We start from the raw sequence: 24,960 nt of genomic DNA, 5'->3' as shown, positions 1-24,960 counted from the left end.
GGGGGGGGAGCGCAAAACCCACTTAAACTGGTGCTTTTGGATTCAAGGCATACACTGCTTCTTTTCAAAAGCACCAGTTTTTTTGAGGGAGTCTCCAATGGGAACATGTTGTTAATCCCATTCAGAACATCTCACAACCTCTACTCTTCCTCTACCTCTTCCTCTTCTTCTTCCTCCTCCTCCTCCCTCCTCTTCTTCTCTCCCCATACCTGCATTGTCCTCCTTTGTCCTCCTTCCTCTTCTTCCTCCCCCCTCCTACCAAAATTGAATCTCTTCTGGCATTTTATCCCTGTTGCCACCCTTCCCCCAAGTGTGAATGGCAATAGGGATAAAATGCTACTGAGAGGTTTGATTGTGGCAAACATTGTTGGAACTTCTATTCAGTGTTGCATTGATGGCACAATCTGAATATCTTCAGTGCAAAAATGTAAGTGTGAATGAGCCCTCGATAATGTTAGAATTTGAAGTGTGGGAGGTAGGTGGGGAAGAACCATATATTTTGGGCTACCTAGTGAGAGCCAGTGTAATGTTATGATTTGAGGGCTGGATTAGAACTCCAAGAGATCATGGTTCAAATCCCCATTTGGCAAGCCATATACAGTACCATCAACCTAAGAGGAAGGCAATGGAAAATCCCTTCCAAACCAATCTTGCCAGAAAAGCCCTATGATAGGGTTATCATAAATCAGAGTTGACTTGAAGAGACACAGCAACAAAACAATGTATTACACATTGAAATGATAATCTGGTTTTAAAATATAAAAAATATATTTACAGTTGGAGAATGGGCCTGTGTTGCAGCTCAGGGATAGGAGCTTTCTGATCCCAGTTAAAAGGCTCCCAGGGAACAGAGCTGGGAAAGATCCATAGGTGAAACCCTGGAGAACTTCAAATGGTCAGAGTAGCCAGAACTGGCATTCTCTGAGGCTGAGAGAGTGTGATTCACCCAAGGTCACCCAGTGAGTTTACATACCCTGATGCATTAATATCACATTCTTATTAGTAAAGGAATAGTAGATACTTCCCCCCAGTTTCTTCCTATGGTATCAACTTGGTATGTATGCATGTCAAGGTACGGTATTTATTTATTTATTTTACTATATTTGTAGGTTCAGGAACACTTGAAAAAAATAATGTGAACTAAAACAACACTAAGACAAATAAGCACTTCTAAAATACAAACCCATCAGTTTGAAATGTATTTGTATTAGATATTTTTTTTTAAAAAAATAAAATAAAATCTTCAGCTGAAAAGCTGGCTGAAATACAGTAAATAGTTTTTAAAGTCCCATCAAAGGCAAAGAAAGATCGGGTCAGGAGGTATTCTTTCCTCCAAACAGGTTTTCTATGACTTTGAGGCTGCCGCTACCACCACCACCACAAAGGCTCTGTCATTTGTGCCCTACCTGTTGTGCAGCTGAAAGCAGAGGTGCACGGTCACAGCCAGATCTGTGCCCCTGTACTCCTGCCGAGATGTACATGTGTATGCTCATAAATGGAACCACATTTGATCCTTTGATCTAGGAGAGCAAAAGGTTACCTGGAAAGGCCTCTTCTGATTATATTTTGTAACCAGCACATCTGCTGAACTCTGTTGTCTACTATCAAGTTTGCTTGGGTTTCCTGATTAAACAATTGCCATATTGAATACCCCCAGGACAAGGTTCTATCTCTCCCATCTTGTGGGTTGGCAAACAATGCATTACACAAAGAAAATAACACTGATTTAAAAATGTCACTTTTGGGACAAGGGTGATTGACTTAACACTTCTTTAGTGTCTTTCTTAAGTGGGTGCTTGTTTGAACCATTACCAACTTTGGCTAGCCCAGGTTTTGCCTCAGGAAGTCCAGGTGAACACCCTTCCTTTTGTTTTAGAGAAATTCTGCTGTCATCCTCATTTCCCCACCCTGAACTGCTTTCTTTAAAAAAACCCAAATTCAGAACAGTCCGTTCTGAGGTGGAGTCCACAGGAACTAAGAAAGGTGCCTGCCTCCTTCTGAAGGTCTCTTCCTGATCTTAAATTTCTTTCAGACCCCGAGAATCTGAGAATTTGACCAGAGAAACTTTTATTATTAGCTTATTTCTGTCTTTCAAAGTCCCAGCTTCTTTTGCCTTGCATTGTTCCAGCCTGAAGCTTCTCACAGGTCCTGTGGGAACAGGAGAGGTAATTCCTCAAGCTCTTAAATCTGTTTTTCATGGAATATTTTCCCTGCACATTGCATGTCCCCAAAACCGCTCCCTCTTTTTCTGGGGTATATGTGTGTGGATCAGGAAAAGTATATTTGTGGATCAGGAAAAGTATATCATAGAATCACAAAATTGGAATAGACCACAAGGGTTATCCAGGCCAACCCCCTGCCATGCAGAAATTCACAATTAAAGCACTCCTGGCAGGTGACCATCTAACCTCTGTTTAAAAACCTTCAAAGAAGGGGACCCCCACCGCTCTCCAAGGCAGTGTGTAACAGTATGGAACAGCTATTACCATCAGAAAGTTCTTCCTAATGTTCTGGTGGAATCTCTTTCCCTGTAGTATGAGTCCATTGCTCCGTGTGCTAGCTTCTGTAGCAGCAGAAAACAAGCTTGCTCCTTCCACAACATGAAATCCTTTTCACATGTTTAAACGTGGCTATCATGTCATTTCTTAACCTTTGCTTCTCCAAGCTAAATGTACCCTTTCCCCTCAGCCACCCCTCATAGGGTATGGTTTCCAGACCTTTTACTATTTTGGTCGCCCTCCTCTGGACATGTTCCAACTTATCAATGTTCCTCATGAATTTTGATGTCTTCTTGAATATTGGACACAATATTCCAGGCGAAGTCTGAACAAAGCAGAATAGAGTGGTATCTTGCATTACCTCCCTCAGTGTAGACACTATACTGTACTCCTATTGATGCAAAGTAGAACTGCATTGGCTTTTTTAGCTGCCACATCACAATGTTGGCTAATATTCAGCTTGTGGTCTACAAAGACTCCTAGATCTCTTTTTCATTTGTTATTGTCAAGCCAAGTGTCACCCATCCTACACCTGCATTTAATTTATTCTGCCTAAGTGAAGTACTTTACATTTCTCCCTGTTGAAGTTCATTTTGTTAGTTTTAGCCCAGATATCTAATCTGTTAAGGTCGTTTTGAATTTTGATGCTGCCCTCTGGGGCATTAGCTACTCCTCCTAATTTGGTAACATTTGCAAATTTCATAAGCATGCCCTCTATTCCATCATCCAAGCCATTGAGACAGATGTTGAATAACACTGGGCTGACATAATATTTAAAACAACTGTTTGTGGGGAGAGGAAGATGGGGAAAACATGGGGGTTCAGTGAATGACAGTTTCTTTGCAGCTATCCAAAGCATCTGTCTGAAATGCATGTAGCAGCTGCATAGTGTGTTATGCACATAAGTGTTTGCATCTGGGAATCCAGGCAGTGGAGTACATTCAGAATTAGGATTTTCAGAGATGGGGGAGGAATGACCAAAGATGAGAGAATCCACTGAGCACTGTATTTTCAGTGGTAGATTACAGTAACATGCTAACAACATATCCTGGGTAGTCATGTTGGCCATATAGCAAAGTACCATAACATCCCAAATGCACAAAACAGTAATCCCTTTATTGAACCAACCAAAATGCACAAAATACATGGTGCAAATTTGTGAAGCTTCACTGGCATTTTCATCAGGAAAAGGTATTTAAAAACCATACCACTTTAACCACCAGAACAACAACATCTTGATAAAATACAGGCTGTTGTACTTTGGCCACATCATGAGAAAGAATGAATTATTAGAAAAATCAATAGTGCTAGGAAAGGTAGAGGGCAGTACAGAGGAAGACCACATGCCAGATGCTTGAACTCAGTCAGAGAGACCACAGGCTTGAGCCTGCAGGATCTGAGCAGAGCAGTGGAGGACAGGGAATCTTGAAAATGTCTCATCCACAGGGTTGCCATGAGTTAAGCCCAGCTCGAGGGCTGTTAACAACATCAACAACAAAAACAACAATTCTGCTGTAACTTAATACTGTTTTAATTTTAATCTTAATTTTGTATGTTTGAAAATATATATGTTTTATTGTATTCTCTGCCTTTTTATAAACTGCAGTTGGAGAAATGTGGGATATAAATGTGGGATATAAATTAAGGGATGGATGAATGGATGGATGGATGGATGGAAGTAAAGTTAAAAAATCCCTATGGACCTCCTGTTACTCTGCTTAAAACATCACTACATCTATCAATATGAGTTTTGCCTTCAATCAGGGCTGGGGGACCTTTGGCCCTCCAGATCTTCTGGATTAACCATAATCTCATACTATTAGTTATGCTGATTAGGCCTTCTGAGGAGTCAAATGTTCACATGCCTAGGAATGGCACCAGTTGAAGCTTTAGGGAATTGCTATGTTTCTCTATATCTCCAGGCATCAACACAAATATCAGCGCAAGTGCCACTGAAAGAAAAGACTCCGTTTGTTGAATGGTGAATCAACATTTATATGCATTCCATTAATTCAATGGGTCTACCCTAGATTGTGATAGCCAACCTGGTATAGTAGTTTGAGTGTGGGATGGGATATGGGAGAATATGGTTTGAAACCCTGCTAAGCCACAGAAACCCACTGGGTGACCTTGACCAAGTCACACTCTCTCAGGCTCAGGGAAAGGGAATGGCAAGCCCCCTCTGAACAAATCTTGCCAAGAAAGCCCTATGATAGATTCTTAGGGTCATGTCAGAAATTACGTGAAGGTACAGAACAACAATAAAAACTCTAAATGGGAATTCCAACAGTATTCAGTGTTAATAGGATTCAGGCTTTCCCTCTGTATCTGAGAAGTAACTAAATAATTACTTTTAGTTGCTTAAAAGGATAAATGCTAGAGACTAGAGACTAAAGATTCTAGATGTCTAGTCTCTAGACATCCCCCAATTTTACCTAATTTTTTATGGAAAGATGTCTTTCAGGATCACTGAATACACCTTTTATCTATAATTTTCAGAGACTTTTCTGGGTTATTGTCTTTATTTATTGTTGTTTTGGTGTACTGTTTGTTGTCATGTTTTGTTTTAGAATGCATTAATAAATTTTAATTAAAAATGTTTTACAAAAAAGGATAAATGCTACAAGCCACTGGCATATTCTCTTCCTGTCCATTTATTGCCATCTCAGCATGGGGCAGCAGCACAAGGCATACCACAAACCATACTTAAACCATAGGACTACTCCTTTTCCAACACTTAGTGAGGCTGCACAACTATATCACTATAAAAATAATTTTTAAAAATTACTTATATATCATAAAATGAGTGAAGCTACCCTTGTTATATTTTAATGACGTAACTTAATTGTGCCTTGCCTATTGAAAAATAATGACAAGTAATTAGTTGTTTGTAACTTGTTAATTGCAAGATCAGCAAATTACAAGGTAGAAAGGACATTGTAGGAGACCATCTGGTTACAGATTTCATAACATTATCTTTACTGTTGTCTCTATCAGCTATATTACTTCTATAACCAACAGTATAGTATCAGCAGAAGTTTTTTCCCCTGAGCTAAGATGATACGGTAACTCACATCACCAAGAGTTGGCAAAGAACAGTGCAAACTAGAAAATGCTAGGTTACTCTGAGCTACCCCACTTTACTTTGGAGTTAGGAACTGGGTAGCATTTGACTCAGGGTGCATCTACATTGTAGAAATAATGCAGTTAGACACCATGTTAAATGCTGTAGCTCCACCATATGGAATTCTGGCAGTGGTGTAGTCAAGTCTTTTAGTCCAAGTCTCAAGTGAAGTCTCCAGTTTCTACCTTCAAGTCTCAAGTTGGGTCTCAAGCCTGGGAGCCAAATTTTAACAGAAAAAAAGGAGGGAGGGTACATTTCTCAGAGTAAACAGCAAATGTTAGGCAGTAGACTTGAGGTGGGGGTTGAGGTCTGTTTAGCAACCTGTCCCTACTGCAAATCAGAGAAGTTTTCAAAAGTTTCTCTGAAGATGTCAGCCACAGATGCAGGCAAAACATAGCCTGAAAAACCCACAGAAAACTATAGTTTTCAAAAGCTTTAGAAGGATCCTTCTGCCTCAAGCTCATTATGTAAAGCATTTACTGTTCACTTCTGAGAAATGTGCCCCACACTTTAGGGGTGGGTCTTGCCTGCTGCTTAAATTGAATGGCACCAGCAAGTCAGTCACTAAAAATATACAAGTCTCAAATAAATCATAGAATCAAAATCGAGTCAGTGTGTCATTTTTGCCAAATCAAATCCAGGTCAAGTCCTTGAAGCAACTTGAGTCCGACTAAAGTCCAAGCTGATTGACTTGAGTCTACATTACTGAATGTTGGGGTTTGTAGTTTTACAAGTTTTTTAGCCTTCTCTGCCCAAAGAGTGCTGGTATTTCACAAAACTACAAATCCCGGGATTCTGTCCGATGGAGCCAGAGCAGTTAAAGTGGTGTCAGACTTCATTATTTCTACAGTTTAGGTGCACCCTCATATTGGACTGGATGAACTTGCTTCTGAAAAACACTGTCACCTGTCATGGTGAGAAGCAAAACCTCCTGAAATGAATTCACAGCTATGAGCTTCAGCGGAACAGAGGAGCTAGGGATGATGCTCTTAAATTCTGCTTGGCCTGTAATCGTCTTGGTCAGAGATACAGACTTTAGCGTAAAGAATCTGGAAGGAAGGATGACATCTAAGCTGAGATAATTATTAATGTTATGCAGTAACAACTTAAGCTATATATGTTATATAATTTATAGTTGTGTATTAACTTACTTGGATCTTACCTTCTGTACCTCAGTCAGTTGACTGAAACCCCTGCGGTCTGAAAGTAAAATGAGAGGGATGGTGCAAGGCAAGCCAAGATTTCCTAAGGCAGAGGAACCTGTTTGGAAAAAAACTGCTGTGTTTCAAGGACGTGGCACCTAAAATTGTTTTAGCTTCTGGGGAAGATTAAATACTGAGCTCCAATGTCTATAGGGAGCCACTAGCAAATCTGGAGCAGCCTCAGATGTCCAAGGCATGTGACTGATTTCTTCCTTGCTTGCTTTCTTTTCAGACTAAACATCTGAGACAACTGGAAATTGGTTCTTAAGTGGATCAAAGGTCATCCATCTCTAGATGTTGCAAAAGTCCTGGAACTAGAAGTGCCCTCTGAATCATCCCACATGCATTCTCGTAAATTTATCTGCCACTGTCAAAGATGAAATATTTAGCTAAGTGCGCTAGTTTCCATGCTATGTGGAATTGTGGTTGATGAGAGGCGCAGATTAGTCTCAGTCTCTGCACTGAGAGAGTCTTATATTCTTAGACATTGTGTGCAGCATGTTCATACAGTACAGGAAGGCAATGCACTCCACTGTCCCACTGTCACCTGGTAAGAAGTATTCCAGTTTATTAAAACAACCATTGGTTAATCTCTCATGCAATCTTTCTTTCTTTGTTACATTTATGTCATTCCCTCCAACTGTCCTGATCTATCAGGGATAGTTCCAGTTAATCCTCTGCCATCCCATTTTTCAGCTGTTTTTAAACTATCCCAGTTTCAGTCTGCTCATCGCACTTTCACCCTTTGTCCTAGGCTAACTTCAATTGCTGTAAATTGAGTTCAGAATGTAGGGCCAAGACAGACGGCCCAAATGCAGTGTAGCAGTGGCAATAGTAGGGTTGCAGACGGCGACCTAATGGCGGCCTCCCATCCACAGGGGGGCCACCATTTTGGCATAAGTGCCATGCAGCATATGCATGTTCCTGTACATTGCTTATGTCATGAGTGCGCCATTGGTGCACTCGTGACATAACCTGGGAAGCACAAAAAGAACCTGGAAGAACTGGATTCTTTTTACTATGGAGGGACGCCATGTTGTTTGGCAGCTACGGCGTCCCTCCGGAGGTAAAATAGGTGCCTGCAGACCACCGTTTTCTGGCGGTCTGTCCCGGGCCATAGTTGGCACTCAATTCTACAGGGGAGAGAGCAGAGGTCAAAAACTTGCCCTTCCCAGTAGGCTAAGGCAAAAGCAAACTTCTACAGCCTCTCTGAACTATGGAGTTCTTCCTCATTAATTGCCATCTTGATCACCCTGTGTTGTTGCTTGACCATGTATATCCCAGTTTTCATCTGTGAAATGTTGCAGGGTGTTTTATATCCCCTCTTCTTTCCCCTGATTTTAAGGTGGCTCTCCTCATGTCCACTTTGGCTGCTGCCACACTGCAGAATTAATGCAGTTAAACACCACTTTAATTGCCATGGATACATCCTCTGGAATCTTGGGATTTGTTTTTTGTGGCACCAGAGCTCTCTGATGGAGAAGGCTAAACTACAAACCTCAAACTGCATCAGTTCTGCAGTGTAGAGGCAGCCTTTATCTGTTTGAGGTAACCTGAGTTTCTGCTTTAATAACTGCAGTGGTAAGATCCAATGAAGAAAGCTATAGCAATAAAGGAGTTTTGTTGTTCCTTTAAGATTTACAGAATTATTTTGGCATGACTTCTTATGAATTCCAATTCATTTTCTCATATTCATCTGTTATAATACTCAAAAGCTGATGATATAGTTAATCAGTGGGCTTTAAAGGTGCTACAAGATTCCTATTTGCTGTGCTTGAACACACCAATATGTTTGCCTCTTTAAGTTACAGAATTTGGAGGCATCATCTAATATTCCAGAGTAAACACAACAACAAATGTGAATTCTATGGAGCATTTTTTGTTAGCATCTAAGCCCATTTGTTTATCTAATGCAGTTGTCCCTCTTAGATCCCTCAATTTGTTCTGGGAAAAAAAAGATGGGGTGTATACCTGCCCTGGAGAATGGGGACACCACCCACACTAGCCAGTTGTGGCAAGAAGGTATGTACTTGACCTGCCAAAGCATCTCAGTTTCCATTGCTACCAGAGTGACAGGAGCTGACAGGCCTGTTTAGCTAGTGCTTATATATAGTGCTTGAGGGTGAGCTCATAGTTTCTTTTTGGCCTAGTTCTCACTGAGGCTGTACCTCTTTGAAGACTGCAAGCAAGGTTCACAAACTGGAAGGTCCTCATTCAAAACAAAACAATAGGTTTCCACATAAGCAGTCAATTGACATGTCAGAAGTGGGGCAGGGCAGGGGGAATTCTTCCTAAACTCTCTTTTTACTATGAAGCAAGAGAGGTTAGTGATTGGATCCTCTGTCAACTTTAACATGTCGGTCTGTAATTGTTTGTGTATGCAATTCACAGTTCAGGAAGAAGTGAAGGAAAAGGGCATGGAAACAAGGAATAAACTTTGGAGGTTATTGCATGAACTTTAGAACTGTCTCAAGCCTCCCAGGCTGCAGCTGGGTCATGGGATGGAGGCAGGGATTATCGCATGATAAATCACCACCTAATCTCTGGCACCCATCAGCCTGGGTCCAAGCTGGGTCCCAGCCACACTCCGCTGGCACTTTTTCAAGGTCGGCTCGGAAGCTTTCCGGCTTCTAAATAGTGCTGGCGGAGTGGCTGGGACCCGGGCTGATGGCAGCTGGTGATTAGGCAGCAGTTTAGCATGACATAATCCCCAACTCCATCCTGTGTCCCAGCTGCAGCCTGGGAGACTTGAGCCAGTTTTTAAGTTCATGTGATAAGCTCTTTCCTTATGCTTTTTTCATTTTCATTTGTATTTATTAGCTGCATTTATATTTGGCCTTTTCCTCTATGATCTCAGAGCAGCAAAAATGGGTCTTCCCTCTCTTTATTTTCATACCAGCAATCCTACAAAGTCATAGAATCATACAGTTGAAAGAGACCACAAGGGCCATCCAATTTAACCGCCTTCCACTCAGAAACTCACAATCAAACCATCCCTGACAGATGGCCATCCAGCCTCTGTTCAAAGACCTCTAAGTAAGGAGACTCCACTACACTCCGAGGGAGTTTGTTCCACTGTCAAACAGCCTTTACTGTCAGGAAGTTCCTCCTAATGTTGAGGTGGAATATCTTTTCCTGTAGCTTAAACCCATTGTTCCAGGTCCTGTTCTCTAGAGCAGCAGAAAACAAGCCTGCTTCGTCATCAGTATGACTTGAAGGTTGGTCAAGGCAGAGAGATTGAGAGACAGAGATTGGTCCAAGTTCACCCAGATAGTTTCATGGGACAGTGGAGACTCAAACCTGGTCCCAGTGCAATACTCTATCCACTATATTCTTGCTCTGCTTTTACTCCAGAATGACCCACCCCTTGTGGTTGCTTGAAAGTAAAAATAAGAATATCACAAGGACAGTCGCTGATCTTGAGTGGGTAGATTTAAAACAACCACAAAAATGAAGGAATATTCCATTTTGAATTTCCAACTGAGGGCAGCTGCAATGAGAACTAAGCCATGGACTAGAAAATGAATTAGATCTTGATTATAAGAATGGTACTGCCAAAGTACAAAATTCATGATGAGAGAAGAAATTGGTTCAGATCAATGGGCCTCTTGCTTGGAACTTTTACAGGCCATGAGGGACCCAACTTTTCATTAATGACAGAAGGTTTAAGGACCAGAGATGAAGACATTTTGCTGCCTGGGACAGTGCTTCCCCAGCACTAATGCTCAAGTCAAGCAGCATAATACCCAAAGATAATTGCCTTATTTGACACGTGGGGCAGAAACTCCTTCAGTCACCTATATTCACTTCTGTCAGCCAAAATGCCATATCAAATGATTTTGTTTTGCTCCCCTGTTGCAATGTCCAAATTCATGAAAGCCAAAGGGAGCACCTTGCTCTGCCTGTTGATAGGTCCAGCACTCTTAGGGATGGATAGCCACATTGTAGAATTAAAACAGTTTGACATCATGACTCTACCCTACAGAATCCTGGGACTTTTAGCAGTACCATCACTGGAGGGGTGTGAGGGGTGCCGGCTGCACCAGGTGAGACCCCAGAAGAGGGGTGATGCCACAGTAGCGGGGGGGAGGTGACATCCAGTTGGCCTCTGCCACAAGGGCACTTCCCAGGCTCGCACAGACATTGCCCAGAGCCACGCGGGTGCTGCCCAGGTCTGTGCAGGTGCTTCTCATGCCCACACGGCCACTCCCATGCACCCCCACTCCTGGAAGCCTCCCCGGAAGTCTTGTCCCCTGCACCGGGTAACACCTGGTGCAGGATTGCCACTGATTTTTATTTTGGTGAAGCAACAGAGTCTCTGACACACCAGGCTGAATACCTCACCATGCTACAGATCCCAGGATTCTGTAGGATAGAGTCATGACAGTTAAAGTGGTTTCAAACTGCTTTAATTCAACAGTGTGGCTACACCTTTAGTCACCAGTGCCTTAGCTGGTGTCAGTATAGAAAGCCCAGCATCTTTCCTGACCTATTTCCTCCTACTGTGTTTTTTTTTTATTTCCTCTTCCGTAAATGGGGTCAAAGGATGATGAAACATTTACTAATTTCAGAATTTCTGGGAGGCCAGACTATAAGAGGGGAAAAAATTAAGGAAAATTACTTCAGTCACAGCTCTTGCTGAATTATGTATCATGTATCAAACCTTTATTACAGTCAACAGACCTCTAGGCAATAAAATAAAAAATTAAAAACAAAGCAAAACAACTACAACCAGTTTGACATAGCAATGACATATTGAGCATAAATATGCAAAGTCTGTACAATTAAAAACAACAACATTCAGTTAAGAGCATATCCAGCCCTTATTTTGCAAAACAGATACTGTATGCTATAAAAATGAACTAGGTCAAAAGGGGATGTTTACTGTTAATTACTAATACCAGTTATTTATTCTTGCTGTATTAATTATAGCTCACCGTGTCTTGATTGCTGCAAAACAAAATTTTGTCACCTCTTCTGTAACCTTTTTATCAGTGTCCTTCAATAGATATCTTGTATACCAGCCCTGAGATCTTCCCTGAAATTTATCTAATAATGGTTTTATTAATCTCAGTCTGTCATCCTTGTAGAAGGTACATATAAGAAGGATATGTGATATAGATTCTACAGACCCTTCTCCACAAGGGCACAGACGATCTTTATATTCAACATGTTGAAAACGGCCTTCCAATACCGCAGATGGAAATACATTAAATCTCGCTTTAGAAAATGCCAAATGATATTTGGGGATTGTAAGATTTTTCAAGTAGTTTGCGCCACCCTTTATATTAAATTCTAGATCTAAATTAGTGGGAGAGCAAGTTGTGTTGGCGATTGATGATGAGTGCTGGGTATTGATATCTCTGATCCTTTGTATGAGGATTTTCCTTGCCGTTGTCCACTGTAACGTGGATGGAAAACTATCTGAAAGGCCCAATCTCTGAAGCTTTTCTTGGATCGCTCTGAGTGTTTGAGATTTATATGAGTCCTTCCATATCAGATTCATGAAACCTCTTTCTGGGCCTGCAAACATAAGCTTTAGCCAGTATCTTAGAGCCCATTCCCATGCAATACATTCCATTGATATACACCCAGATTCCAATCTCAAGGTAGCTGATGACACACATTTTGGGACTCCAAACAAATTTCTAAGAAAGGTTGATAGAACCCGTTCAACCAATGAAGAGAAGCCCAATATCCATATTGGAATGCCAAACAATCACTGAGGGATAATCTTAGCCTGCTGTATCCTACATGCAGCAGGTATAAATTGGCCTCCCTTGGTGTAAAAAAACCCCGGGATATTGCTTTACTGCTGTTACTTGCAGACTGGACAGCTGCAGTATGATGAGATACCCATGAGCCATCTGCTTGAAAGATTATACCTAGGTACTTAAAACATCTAACCTGATTGATTTTATGACCCGCTATTTCCCAATCATTTACAGTACGAGTCTTAGAAAAAATCATAATTTTGGATTTATCATAATTAATGGTTAGTTGGTTTTCATCACAGTACTGTATAAATACTCTTAACAGGCGCTTTTGTCCGATTTTACTAAAAGAAAGGAGAGCAGCATCATCTGCATATAAAAGTAGTGGGATGCTAGTTGAAGCTATTTTAGGGGTGTGATACATATCTGATGCCAAATAACTAGCTAGATCATTCAAATATAAATTAAATAGGGTGGGTGCCAGAATGCATCCTTGGCGAACCCCTCTATATGTATAGATGTCCCTGGTTAAATTCCCTTGTAGCCCTGTTCTTACCTGTATTGTTGTGTTGTTATATAGGTTCATAATTAACCAAAGTAGTCTTTTATCGATTGTAGTATTGAGCAATTTAGCCCATAGCTAGGCTCTGGGTATAGAATCAAAAGCTGTCTTCAGATCCATGAAAGCAACATGCAAGTTGTTGTTTGGGGCATTTGCATATTTTTCAGCTAAATGTTTTAGAATTACACAATAGTCAATCGTTGTCTTTCCTTTTCTGAAACCTGCCTGTTCGTCTCCAATAATCTTTTCTGCTTCTATCCAATCAGTCAGTTTGTTATTAAGATAGTGACCATACAATTTGCTCACTACTGATAAGAGACTGATGGGGCAATAGTTTGCAGGGTCATTTTTATCCCCCTTTTAATATATTGGTACTATGATGGCTTTTGTCCAACTAGTTGGGAATTGAGCTGTCCAATTTATATGGGTAAAGAGGGTTGCTAGCAAAGGTGCCCACCACAAGATATTGGTCTTGAGAAGTTCTGGCATAATTAAGTCTGGGCCTGGTGCTTTTCCAGACCTGATCATAGAGATCAGCAGCTTGATTTCATGTTGGGTCACTGGCGGCCATTCTAGCATATCTAGTGAGTTCAGAGTGGGATTTAAAACTTCTAATTCTCCAGTATTATATCCTTCTTTCTCCTTATATAGTGTAGAGAAGTAATCTTCCCACACGCAGGTAGGAATATTACATTGTGGTGCTCCCTGAAAGTTACCAAGCCCACCTGTGACAATAGTCCAGAACTGTTTGGTGTTCTTATGTATAGAAGCATCAACTAATGCTGACCACTGTTTTTGCCTAGACTCTATATTTCTTCTTGCTAACAGATGTTTATAGTGTTTTTTTTTATGGTGTAATACATTTTAGGTAGATTTTGATTATTGTCCCTCCTATAGTTGTGATATAGACTCACTAGAGCTTTTTTTGTTTCTGTACATTCTTTTTCCAGTTCTGTTTTAGGCCTCTTATTATTAAAAGTTCAATTTCTTTCCTCAGTGCCTCTTTGGATAGGTGTTAACCTTATAAAAAGCTCTGAGTAGTTTCTCAGTACAGTCTGGAAGTCTTGTGCATTGATAATGTGGTCTCTAAGCTGGAGACATGGTTCTAAATTTAATGCTGTTGTTATCCTAGAACTTATTCTGTCCATTTCAGTCTTTTATGCCTGACTTCTATTACTGAATTGTCAAGCTGAGGCTGAGATCTTAAATGGACATTCATAGCCATCTTAAGAGAAAAAGAGAGGGGGAGATGATCACTTTCTAGTCTGTGTCCTACCACGAATTTTGATATGATTTTATAAATGGAATTGGAGACTAGTAGATAATCGATTGTACTGCTGCCTCTTGATGATATATATGTATATTCGCCTTGTGTTTCAAAATGTGGATCTCCATTAATTATTTTTAAAGCCAAGCGTCCTACCATTTGGATAAGGCATATACCAGCATAATTGATTCTAGTATCTTTAGAATGTCTATTCTGATTTAAAATGTACTCCCTCATTTCTTCTAAATGCCAGTCTCGAGATGAAAGAAGGGCCTCGTTATTGGGCCCAATTCTGGCATTGAAATCTCCCAATACAATTAGGTGTGCTCTAGGGAATTGCCTCTCCAGATTGACTATATAGTTCTCTAGGTTCTCCCATTTTTGCTTAATGTCCTCCCTGTTCGTCAATGGGGGGATGTATACATTAATCAGTAGTAATTGTAAGGAGCTGAACTCAAATAAGCATGCTATAGCCAGCTGTTCACAGTGTAATAAACATTTTTTCCGAGCCTTGAGAGATGTAGCTAACATGATAGCCAATCCCGGCATAGGTCTTCCTTTAGTCTTTAAAGATGTTGCAGGTATATCCAGAATATCATAGCCATTAAAATCTAAGTTTACTAGGGACCATGTTTCTTGGAGGAAGATTATATCAAAGTTCCATAGAAAGTTGATATGTTCATTGTCTTTTAATTTGGCTCTCCATCTAGTTATGTTCCAAGAAAGACAGCTTAGTTGGGAAGTCACCCCAGCTTTCCTCTGATGAGAAGGGTTTACATTGGTATAGGGCCAGGGAGCACAATGAAGGTTGGATGTTTTCATCCTATTAAGGATTTTTGGGTTGTTCTTGGGCTGTCACTCTATTTTTTCAATCTCTGTCAATTTCCCATGCTCATCGTGGACTATACAGCCATTTCCTGAAAGATACCGTCCACAAAAATTCTGCTTGCCCATCCACCCGCTATTAGTTTTGTTTTCCTCACTCCCAGTTGTTGGCTCTTGGAGAAACAAATTGGGGTTCCTGTCACTCTCTTTCTTATTTACTTTCCAGTCTAGGGACTTGCCCTTTTCTGTTTCACTATTTCTTTGAACTCTTATTAATTTATCTTTCAATATGGATAGCCTTTCTATAATCTCAGTTTGTTCCACTATTGGCAGTATTTGAAAGGTTTTCAAAAGAGACTCCTCCTCTGGGGTACACAGTGCACTGGATGTAACAAGTTTTGATGTATTGGTGGGTAACTCGGTCATAATTTGTTTCCCTTCTGGTATCTGTTCTAAGCATATCTCAGGCTCTGTCAGGTCAATGAGATTGGTTGACTAATTTTAGTGGGGGCAACCAATTTTGGTGGGGGCTTAATTAATGGGATTGGTGGTGCTTTATTTTTAAAGAAGCGAGAGCTTATCAAACCATTATTTAAAAGTCTGCTACTGCACGAATATATTTCGTTCACATTTGAGAATGTTATAATAGCTCGGGCTTGGGAATAGTTATAGAATAAATACTCAACTTGGACAACCTCTGCCATTCTGATAGATATGCCTGCTGCCCAGAATAGAGTAAATAGGAGGTGATCTTTCCTCTCATTCTGCGCTAGCATACCCCTTGGTTTTGGATAAGTACTAATGACCAGTTTGTCTGTGGCTAAAGTTAGGTTCCAAACCTTCTTACCTCCACCTTGGGAAGTTGGGAATTTTCCCTCTGGGGTATTTCCCCTACTTTGTTCTCAGTGCATTTTCTGAGGGCAGTTTCCCAGGGATCTTGGTTGGTCAGTTCTACTCCATTCTCTGGGTTAGGTATATGATTTTGAGTGACACTTTGTCTATCTGGCATGGACCTCAGGCATTTAGATTCAGAATTCATTGCAGTTTCTCTTGATTTAGTAGGTTTGGCTTGGTTCTTCAATGCTGTAGTTGTCTCAGTGTTCTTTTTTAGCAAGTTATATAGTTTTTGAAAGTTCATCTTTTCCTTACGCTGAGGAAATCTTCTCACCTTTCTTCTCTCACTTTTCTTGATATTCTTACTCTTCATTTTTGCACTAGGGCTTTCTTGTTTGGATTTTCGATCTCTGTAGGTTAATTCCTTATCTGGTTTTTTTGCTTCCTCCTTCATGTGGGGAAAAATTGAGAAGACTTCTTGATCCGACGACTTTGTCGCCCCATTAGCTTCTATTTTCATTAGAGCTTCAGCCATTGTTGTAAATAATCCATTGCATTTAATGAGACAATCCTTAATTGCTTGTATGTCTGCTGTCATCTCACGGATATCTGCATTTACTGCTGTTAATGATTCTGCAAGTTTTATATCCCATTTTTCTCTATTTTGGCATGAGGTATCAGGTAGAGTGACAACCTCATCATCCAGAATTTTCAGGCTGGTTTCATTTCTCCAATTGTCTGGTGAATCAGCATATCCATTGCTGATTGCCAGGGATATTTCTTCTGCTAGACTTATACCACCCCCATCTCGTGGGTCAAAAAGGATCTGCTTGTGATCTAGGGTCCAGTCCAACACTGTGTCTGAGGGCAACTCGGGAACAGGGCTGTTTACTTTTACTATTGGAGAAAAATATGCTGGTATTTTCCCTTGTTTCATTTGTTCTGTATGTTTTTTTCCTTTCTTTTTATGGGGAAGATGCATAAAATCCGGAACAACATCCAGATTCTTGCAGTCTTGTATTGTAAGCATCACCATGGTTTACACTTTGCCGTTACAAAATATACTAATAAGCTCATAAGCTCATGAGTAGCACTTATTAAAAGAGTAGTAAGAGCAGATTGAGTTACTATAGGTTGGCCTCTTTGGTTCTTTTCAAAACTTAACATAAGAATTTATAACACTAGTAGATAAGGGCAACTGTCATCTAAAATCAATTCAAGTGGTGCTAGTTTCAGTCTCCCCACCTCAGTATAAAGTTACTTTTATATTAGTGCAATAGAAATATGCAAAAAGAGAAAATGCTACTGTGCTGCCGCTGCTGGAGCTTGGCGGTGGGGAGGAGGGGGTTTTATGCCCTTCCTCCCAGGGTCTCTCTCCTCTCCTCCTTGCCTCTGAGGAGGCCCAGGTGTTGCTGTGCTGCCGCTGCTCTTGCTGAATTATACCACTTCAGATTACATGTGAGAGACTGCCTGTTCAAAATGTAATTGTTCCCTCCTATAAAAAATGTTCTGCACAATGGAAACTAGCATGCCATGGGCAAGGATGTTGCACTACCTTTGTCCTTGATGTAGTCTTCTGTGTACCACTTTTTATATGGTGCCATATTTAAACATAAAGTACTTCCAGCACTGGCCCATCTATTGGGCAAAGTGACTGCTACAAGCAGCAGATTTTGAGAGTCATAAAAAGGCAGTAAATTGTTCATTATCAGCTTCATTTTTATCATATTTTTTTCTGGAAAGGAGAAAGAAACACACTTGTGGGAGTTGGGCCTGCATTAACTTGGGAGATTTTGAGTACAGTCAGCCATCCATATCCACCATTTTTTTAGCCACAGATTCAAGAATCCACAGAATGAAAATATTCCAAAAACTATGAATTCCACACCCAAGCTATGAGCCTGAGATTTCAGGGGGAGTGTAACCCTGTCCATCACAGGCAAAATCCCCATTCCCTGATCTGCCTTTTAACTGACCAGGAGCACCTCTGTCTTGTATGGATTAAGTTTCAATTTGTTTGTCCATTAAAGACAGCAGACTGGTTTAGCATGGAGTCAACTTCCTTGGAATCGGATGGAAAGGAAAGATAGACTTGGGTGTCATCTGTATACTAGTGACACCACACTCCCAATCTCTGATAACCTCTCCCAATAGTTTCATATAGATGTTAAACAACATAGGTAACAAAACAGAGCTCTGTAGGACTCCACAGGTTAATGGCCAGGGAGTCGAACAGGAGTCTCTCAGCACTTCCTTTTGAGTTCGCCTCTCCAAGTAAGACCAGAACCAGTGTCGTCCACATAACAGTGCCCCCCAAGTCCCATCTCGGAGAGGCAGCCCAGAAGAATACCATGGTTGATGCTACTGAAAGCTGCTGAGAGCAAGCAGAACCAACAGGGACACAGGGCCTGAACAGACAGGCCAAAATAAATCTGTTTCAGGTCACTTTAGAGGTATGCTGTTTAAATGACACATGCATCTTAAGAGACCAGAAGCTGTGCTAAAGCCGTGCTCCAGTCCTTAGGACTGAAGCATGGCTTTGGCGTGGTTTCCGGTCTCTTAGGATGCATGCATCACTTAAACAGCATACCTCCAAAATGACCCAAAGCAGCTTTATTTTGGCCTGAATGTTCAGGCCCACCCTCCTCCATCTAGTTCTCTGCATAGGTCATTCATCAATGTGACTAATGCTATCTCTTTCTTGTAACCAGACCTGAAGCTAGATTGAAATGGATCTAGATAGTAGTTTCATCCAGAAATCCATGCAGCTAAGAGGCCACCACTCACTCCAGAACTTTGCCTGAGAATGGAATATTAGAGACTGGCCAATAGTTATCCAGAATGATGGGATCCAGGGATGTCTTTTTCAGTAATGGTCTCACCACAGCCTCCCTTAGGCAGGATGGAAACTTTCCTTGCTGCAGTGAGACATTCATCACTCCCCTTACCCACTTGGCCAATCCCTCTCTGGCTGCTTTCATGAATCTGGAGGGCAAGGACCCAGTGCACATGTGGTGGCTCTCATTTCTCCAAGGCTCCAGTCCATATCCAGTCTACATCAGGCTGTACAAAACTGAAATTTATCCAATAATAGAGGACAAGCAATCACCAAGATTGCATCCACTGAACCTGTCTAAACTACAGCTCCCAAGGGGTCATTCATTGTTTTTTTGAGCGTGACTATGCAAATAACTTCACTCATACATTCTAAGTTTGTTGATATAGAACTATAGAACCACATCTATGCCTATCTCTGCAAGTTCGAGTGCTCACATGTGCCAGCATTCAAATAAAGATGGAGTCAACCATGTGAATCCGTTCTAAGCATGTTTCAAGGCATGCAAAGTTTTATCCCAGTTTATCCCATTCTATTTGCATTGGTTATTCACACTGCCTGATAATGCAAATCTTTTTTAAAAACTCATGGGAAAACCTGATATCGATTATACTGGGTTAAGTGGGCTTTTTGGCAATCTCCCCTCCAAGAACTTAATTAGATGCAACCAAAATGCATCTGAACAATGATTCAACCCAGATTATTTTCACAATCTGAATAATCCCCCAGTCAGCAATTTTGTCTGCAAAACTTCTTGAAAATACGTGTCTTGCAAATTCTTCACCATGAGCTGTTGAGTGGTCTTTATTCTCTTCTTGTGGGCCAAAGTGTAAAAGGCCCTTGATTTTTCCCGATAGCTCCACTGGATAACATTGTGTGGATGCAATGGAATACTGGCTTTTGTAGTGTAACAAGTTCTTTATTTTTTTTCTGTCAAAAACTACTGGTGCCTCACAAACTATAAACACCAGGATTCTGTAGGTTGTAGCCATGACAGTTAAAGATGTGTCAAACTGCATTATTTCTATAGTGGAGGTGCACCCAAGGCCAGGCTTTCCAAGCTAGCCTCCCTGCGGTGAGAGATCCCAGTCTTGCCTACCAGAATTATAGGCCTGTTACAGACAGCCAAAATAAAGCTGCTTCGAGTCACAGTGGAGGTATGGTGTTTCAATGATGCATGCGTCCTAAGAGTCCAGAAGCAAAGCACGCTCCAGCCTAGCGGAGGTGGGCTTTGGTGGCTTCTGACTCTAGGACCATGCATCATTGAAACACATACTTGTGACTCGAAGCAGCTTTATTTTGGCTGTCTGTAACAGGCCATAGATACTCAGCCTGTGACTCACCTTCTTCATTAGATTATTAACATCTATGTCTTCCCCAGCAGGGACTGGGACACTGAAGGGTGGGAATCAGAATGAGTCACATTGTAGTTAGGAGAGGTCACACTGTGTGAATACTTGAAGACATGAGCACAGGAACTAGGGTTCCTCATTATGGAGGTTAGCAGAGGAAAGAGTAATTTTGGTCAGCTTGTCCCAAGAGAACAATAACCTCCACAGTGCTGTATATAAAGGCCTTAAATATTCCGTCGGAGCAAGGCAGATATAGAAGCATGAGGACAATCAGCTGCAGAAAATGTGATACCAAAAGCCCTTTCACATTGCACAATTGTTGTTGTTGCTGTGTGCCTTCTAGTTGTTTCTGATTTATGGCAACCCAAAGGCGAACCTATTAAAGAGGTTTTCTTGGCAAGATTTGTTCAGATTAGGTTTGCCATTGCCTTCCCCTGAGGCTGAGAGAATGTGTCTTGCCCAAGGTTACCCGGTGGGTTTCATGGCCAAGTGGGGAATCAAACTCTGGTCTCCAGAGCCCTTATCTGATACTCAAACCACTACACCATGCTGGCTCTACAGCTGCACAATTATAGTGTTGTAATTCCAGTTTGACAGCCCTGGCTGTAGCCTGTGAGATCATTCTGGGGTTTGTAGTTTGTTCAGAGGCACCAGAGGTGCTCCCTAGCAGAGAATCCCAAAGGTCTATCCTTAAAAGGCCAATCCCAGGGTTCCACAGGATGAAACCATGCCATGAAAGTAGAATCATGGCTCTATAATTCTGTAGTATGAAGCCACAAAGTGTACAGAAGATGATATGGAGACTCAGATGTTTTCTCCAGTGGGACTAAAAGCACATTGTAGGTTGTGGTTGGATAATGTAAATCAGGAATGTAACGTAGAGAAAGAGTTAAATTTTCTCTTCCAGCACCATAGCTCTGATCTAGATTGTGAGTCCTCATCTTGCTCTAAAATTCTTTAGTGTGTAATGGCTGCTTAATGTGGAATGAAGGGTACTGGTAATTTTATAGCCTCACTACCCACAAAAAAGAAGGTAGCTCAGCAGTGTTTTCTTCACATCTCAGTTTGCCCTTCAATCCATAAACTTAACCAGAGATGCCACCATGCACCAAATCTATCTTGTTTTTAGCTCTTAATATTATAACACCAAGCTATGTGTATTAGTGAGTTTGTTAGAGGTCTCTGTGTAATTGTTTTTAGAAGGAATCCTTCAAAGACTGAAGTGGGTACAGTGATCCCATCCACCATGGTCAAGTACCCCCCCCCCCCAAAAGCAGGTATATCTGCCATACTGTGATATGTTTGTTAATCTTCAAAGTGCTTCATGACTCTTCTTTCTTGTTTTACTGGAAAATATGAAGTTGCTCTTGTCATTATTGTTTGTTCCTGAATCATACTGGGCAGTCCTGGCAGTGTGATGATGGAAAAGGGTCAGTGATGTACAGATTGAAAATGTTCAAGAAATGTCCCTCCTCCTTACAGTTTGGAAGTAACTGGTTACAAACTACTAGTTATTTTTAATTAATTACTGTCAGCCCACTGATTGACATATAACCACATTACACTTAAAATTGAATGAAGAATAACAGCACTCCAATAGGTTTCAGTCCTATGTAACTAATTTTTTTTTTGGTTGCTATTATAGTCAGAGTGGTGTGGCCTCACTAAATTGGTGAGAACAAATGCGACATACTTTAAATGTTGGCTCATACTATGCCTTGTGGTTAGTGCTATGCCTCATACTACTTCTTTGTGCTCTGTTGTGGCTGCTGAGGAGAGAGCAAGATGTATGAGCGAGTGAAGTGTTTTGTATTCAGATTTGAAAGTAACCAAAATAACTATCTGAGAAAAACAGTTATCTGAGAAACAGGGAAATAGATTTACTTTTTAAAAAAGAGTAACTATGGGGCAAAACAGATTGGCGGAAGGGCTTCTGAAGTTTGATTAGGGCCATGGTGAACACACACCATGGCCCCAATCTGCCTTTTCTTCTGCCAAAAAAGGAGCGGCGATGAGCTGCTCCTTTTTGGATGGCAAAAGCCAGCTTGTCCCACTTCAATGTGGCTGAAAGCTGGCTCTAAGGTGCTCTGGTGGTGGGTGGTATATAAATGCTGTGCCACTGGAGCACCTTGAAGCTGCCCATGTGTAAACAGCCAGGGTGGCTTCAGGGCAGCTTCAGGACATATGGCATATAAATGCCACACTCTGAAGCCACCCAGATGGCAGTGCAAAAGGGCTGTCTGTTTCAGCCCTATCATAGTAATAAGCTGTGAATTCTAACAAATTTCTTTTAAAAGTAACCTTTTGAGTTCTGCTTCCTCTTAAAACAGCTTTGTTTTCCTGTAGTTTGTCCTTTATTCTATCCCTGACAGAACCAATACAGCTGGCAGAGCTGAGATAGGATAGCTACCATCTTGCAACCTGGGAAATGCCCTCATTGAACTCTCACTTTACTGTTAAGTCAAGTGACATCAGATAATTTTTCCACCTGAAGGATCAGGGTATTATTTATCACCAACCAACTTCTCTGCATTTTTATAAGGACTACATGTCAAGCATTTGAATACACAGAAGTAATGTCATGTATCAGTCCCTAATTGTTGTTCAGGACACATCTGTCCTGAAGTGTAGTGTACTGTAGGTGACACTTCAGAGCCACCATATTCACTTGAAGATCTTGGACCAGTATCTCTTTCTATCATTCTGACCCAGGTCACAAAGATTGCTTATGAGGTTAAAGTATAGAGGAAGTGGATCCATGTATGTCACCTTGAGCTTACTGGAAGAAAAATCTAAATGTAACTAATAAATCAACTTATTTGATGGGGATTGTATGCTGTTCCCCTGAAGTCTACTCTTGAGAGGACATTTTGAAGTTTAATCTTGAGCATCAGTTGAAATTGGTTCTTTGTAGAAGTCACACTGTGTCCCTCCTTTTGTCTTTGGTCAGAACATCCCATTCCTAGAAGATAAACCTTTTAAAATTAAGATGGACCTGACAAAGTGTATGTGTTTGGGGGTGGGGGGCTGGTTATATATGTCTTGAGACAGTCTGGGATCAGGATGTTTACAAACTATGGACCTGTGCTTTCTTATAAAGGAAAAAACAACATTATTTTTTTAAAAAAAAACAACACCTGTTTTGACTACAGTTTCAGAAATTCCTTAGCCAAGTCAACATGGCTGGCAGAGTATGGGAATTATCATCCAAAAAAGTAACATTTCTATGCTCTGAGTATAACTTTAATGTTATTGAAATAGACTGGTAATTAAAATGCATAAGATAATAGTGTCCAAGCAAAATCCAACAGTTTGAATTAATCTTTGAAAATAAGCTTTGGTAGCCTATGCAGAGTTCCCTAAATACTGAGCTTAATACACTTTTCTGTGTTTTAACTCCAGCAAACAACCAGACAGCTATTTGTGTATGTACATATGTTATTACTGGTACAGTAGTTATATTTATATGTCACCATTCTTCCAATAAACTCATAGTAGCATATATGGTTCTCCTCTTCCCCACTTTATCTTCACAACAATCTTTGGAAATAGATCAGGCCAGAGGCAATGAAGTGCCTAAGGTCACATGGTTAATTCCATGGTAAAATGATTTGAACCTGGATTTCTCAGATTCCAGCACAACATCTTTACCACACTCTTCTAAACAGTTTAGAAACTTTGGAACTGTTTTCAATATGCAAATGGTATTATTTCTGGGGCTGCAGCATGATAGTCTTTGGGATCAATTCTAGCAAAATGTTGCCTTCTCTTGTGATATGTCAGATCCCTGGTCATCTATGGCCATTGCAAACAGCTCTCCAATCTCAAGGAATCCATGGGAAAGGTGGGCCAAATATACCTACATCTCTGTTTCAGTATCTTATTCAACAGGCAGAACACATGATTTCCATGCTTGACAAAGTTCCTCTGGTGTTTTTGAGAGAATGTGATTCAAATATCCAGTCAGAGTGACTCCTCCCCAAATCTGAAATCTGGAAGGAGAAAGAAACCTTCGATTCACAAACTAGTTCCTCCACATTCACTCCTGGGGAGCCACCCTCCTACCTGCTTTCTGTCCCTAAAATTCTTACGCAAGGCAAAGGCATGGATAGAGTGCGAGCCACCCATCCAACACCCCTTGCTATATAGGCGGGGCTTGGGTACTGGGAGCCTGGGAAGATCAGGCATAGAAACCCTGTGTGAATAGAGAGGAGGTTGCTCCCTGCCTCTGGGAAGGAAAAGTGCTTGGGAGGAAGGTGCTGGGATGCTAGAGGGGGTTCCTTGAAAACCTCAGGAGCCCCAGAAGGCAAGGTGCACTTCATACGACTTTCTTGGATGAGACATACCTTCTCATCTATTGATCTGTAAGTATCTGTGTAACACTTCAGTCTCTTGATGAATTACTGATACAAATGGGAGTGGAATAGGATTAAATCTTTTACATTTCACACTGTAAATGGCTTCACTTTTGTTACTATAGACTGTATATAGCTATATATTTATAGTTGGAGACAGAGAATGTCCAGGTGTGTGTGTGTGTGTGTGTGTGTGTGTGTGTGTAAAATCAGCCACCTTGAGGATTTGTTGTTGTGGTGCACCTTCAGGTTGTTTCCAACAACAAATGTCTGTGTGTGTCCCTTCAAGTCTTTGTCAATTTATGGTGGTCCCATGAATTTCATAGAATTTTCTCAGGCAAGCAATACTCAAAGGTGGTTTGTCATTGCCTTCTACTGAAATTTAGTGTAC

The 24,960-nt window shown here is 41.0% G+C and overlaps 1 protein-coding gene across 2 annotated transcripts in view; it reads left to right on the top strand.

Annotated features, from left to right (window-relative positions):
* RNF222 (ring finger protein 222) overlaps positions 1-24,960 on the top strand; it is a 52,416-nt gene that overhangs the window by 24,673 nt on the left and 2,783 nt on the right. Inside the window, exons 2-3 of one of the 2 annotated variants that reach the window (XM_042453587.1) lie at positions 7,057-7,374; positions 8,754-8,846. In XM_042453587.1, coding sequence (XP_042309521.1) covers positions 8,808-8,846 — 39 coding nt within the window. In that variant the 5' untranslated portion in view covers positions 7,057-7,374; positions 8,754-8,807. Of the gene's footprint in view, positions 1-7,056; positions 7,375-8,753; positions 8,847-24,433; positions 24,579-24,960 lie in introns of those variants that run through there. The other variant, XM_042453588.1, reaches the window with a different exon arrangement.

Source organism: Sceloporus undulatus, chromosome 2 (assembly GCF_019175285.1).
Source record: "Sceloporus undulatus isolate JIND9_A2432 ecotype Alabama chromosome 2, SceUnd_v1.1, whole genome shotgun sequence".
NCBI lineage: Eukaryota > Metazoa > Chordata > Lepidosauria > Squamata > Phrynosomatidae > Sceloporus > Sceloporus undulatus.
Note: the sequence above shows the minus strand (reverse complement) of the source record. Positions and strands in the feature narration are given on the sequence as shown.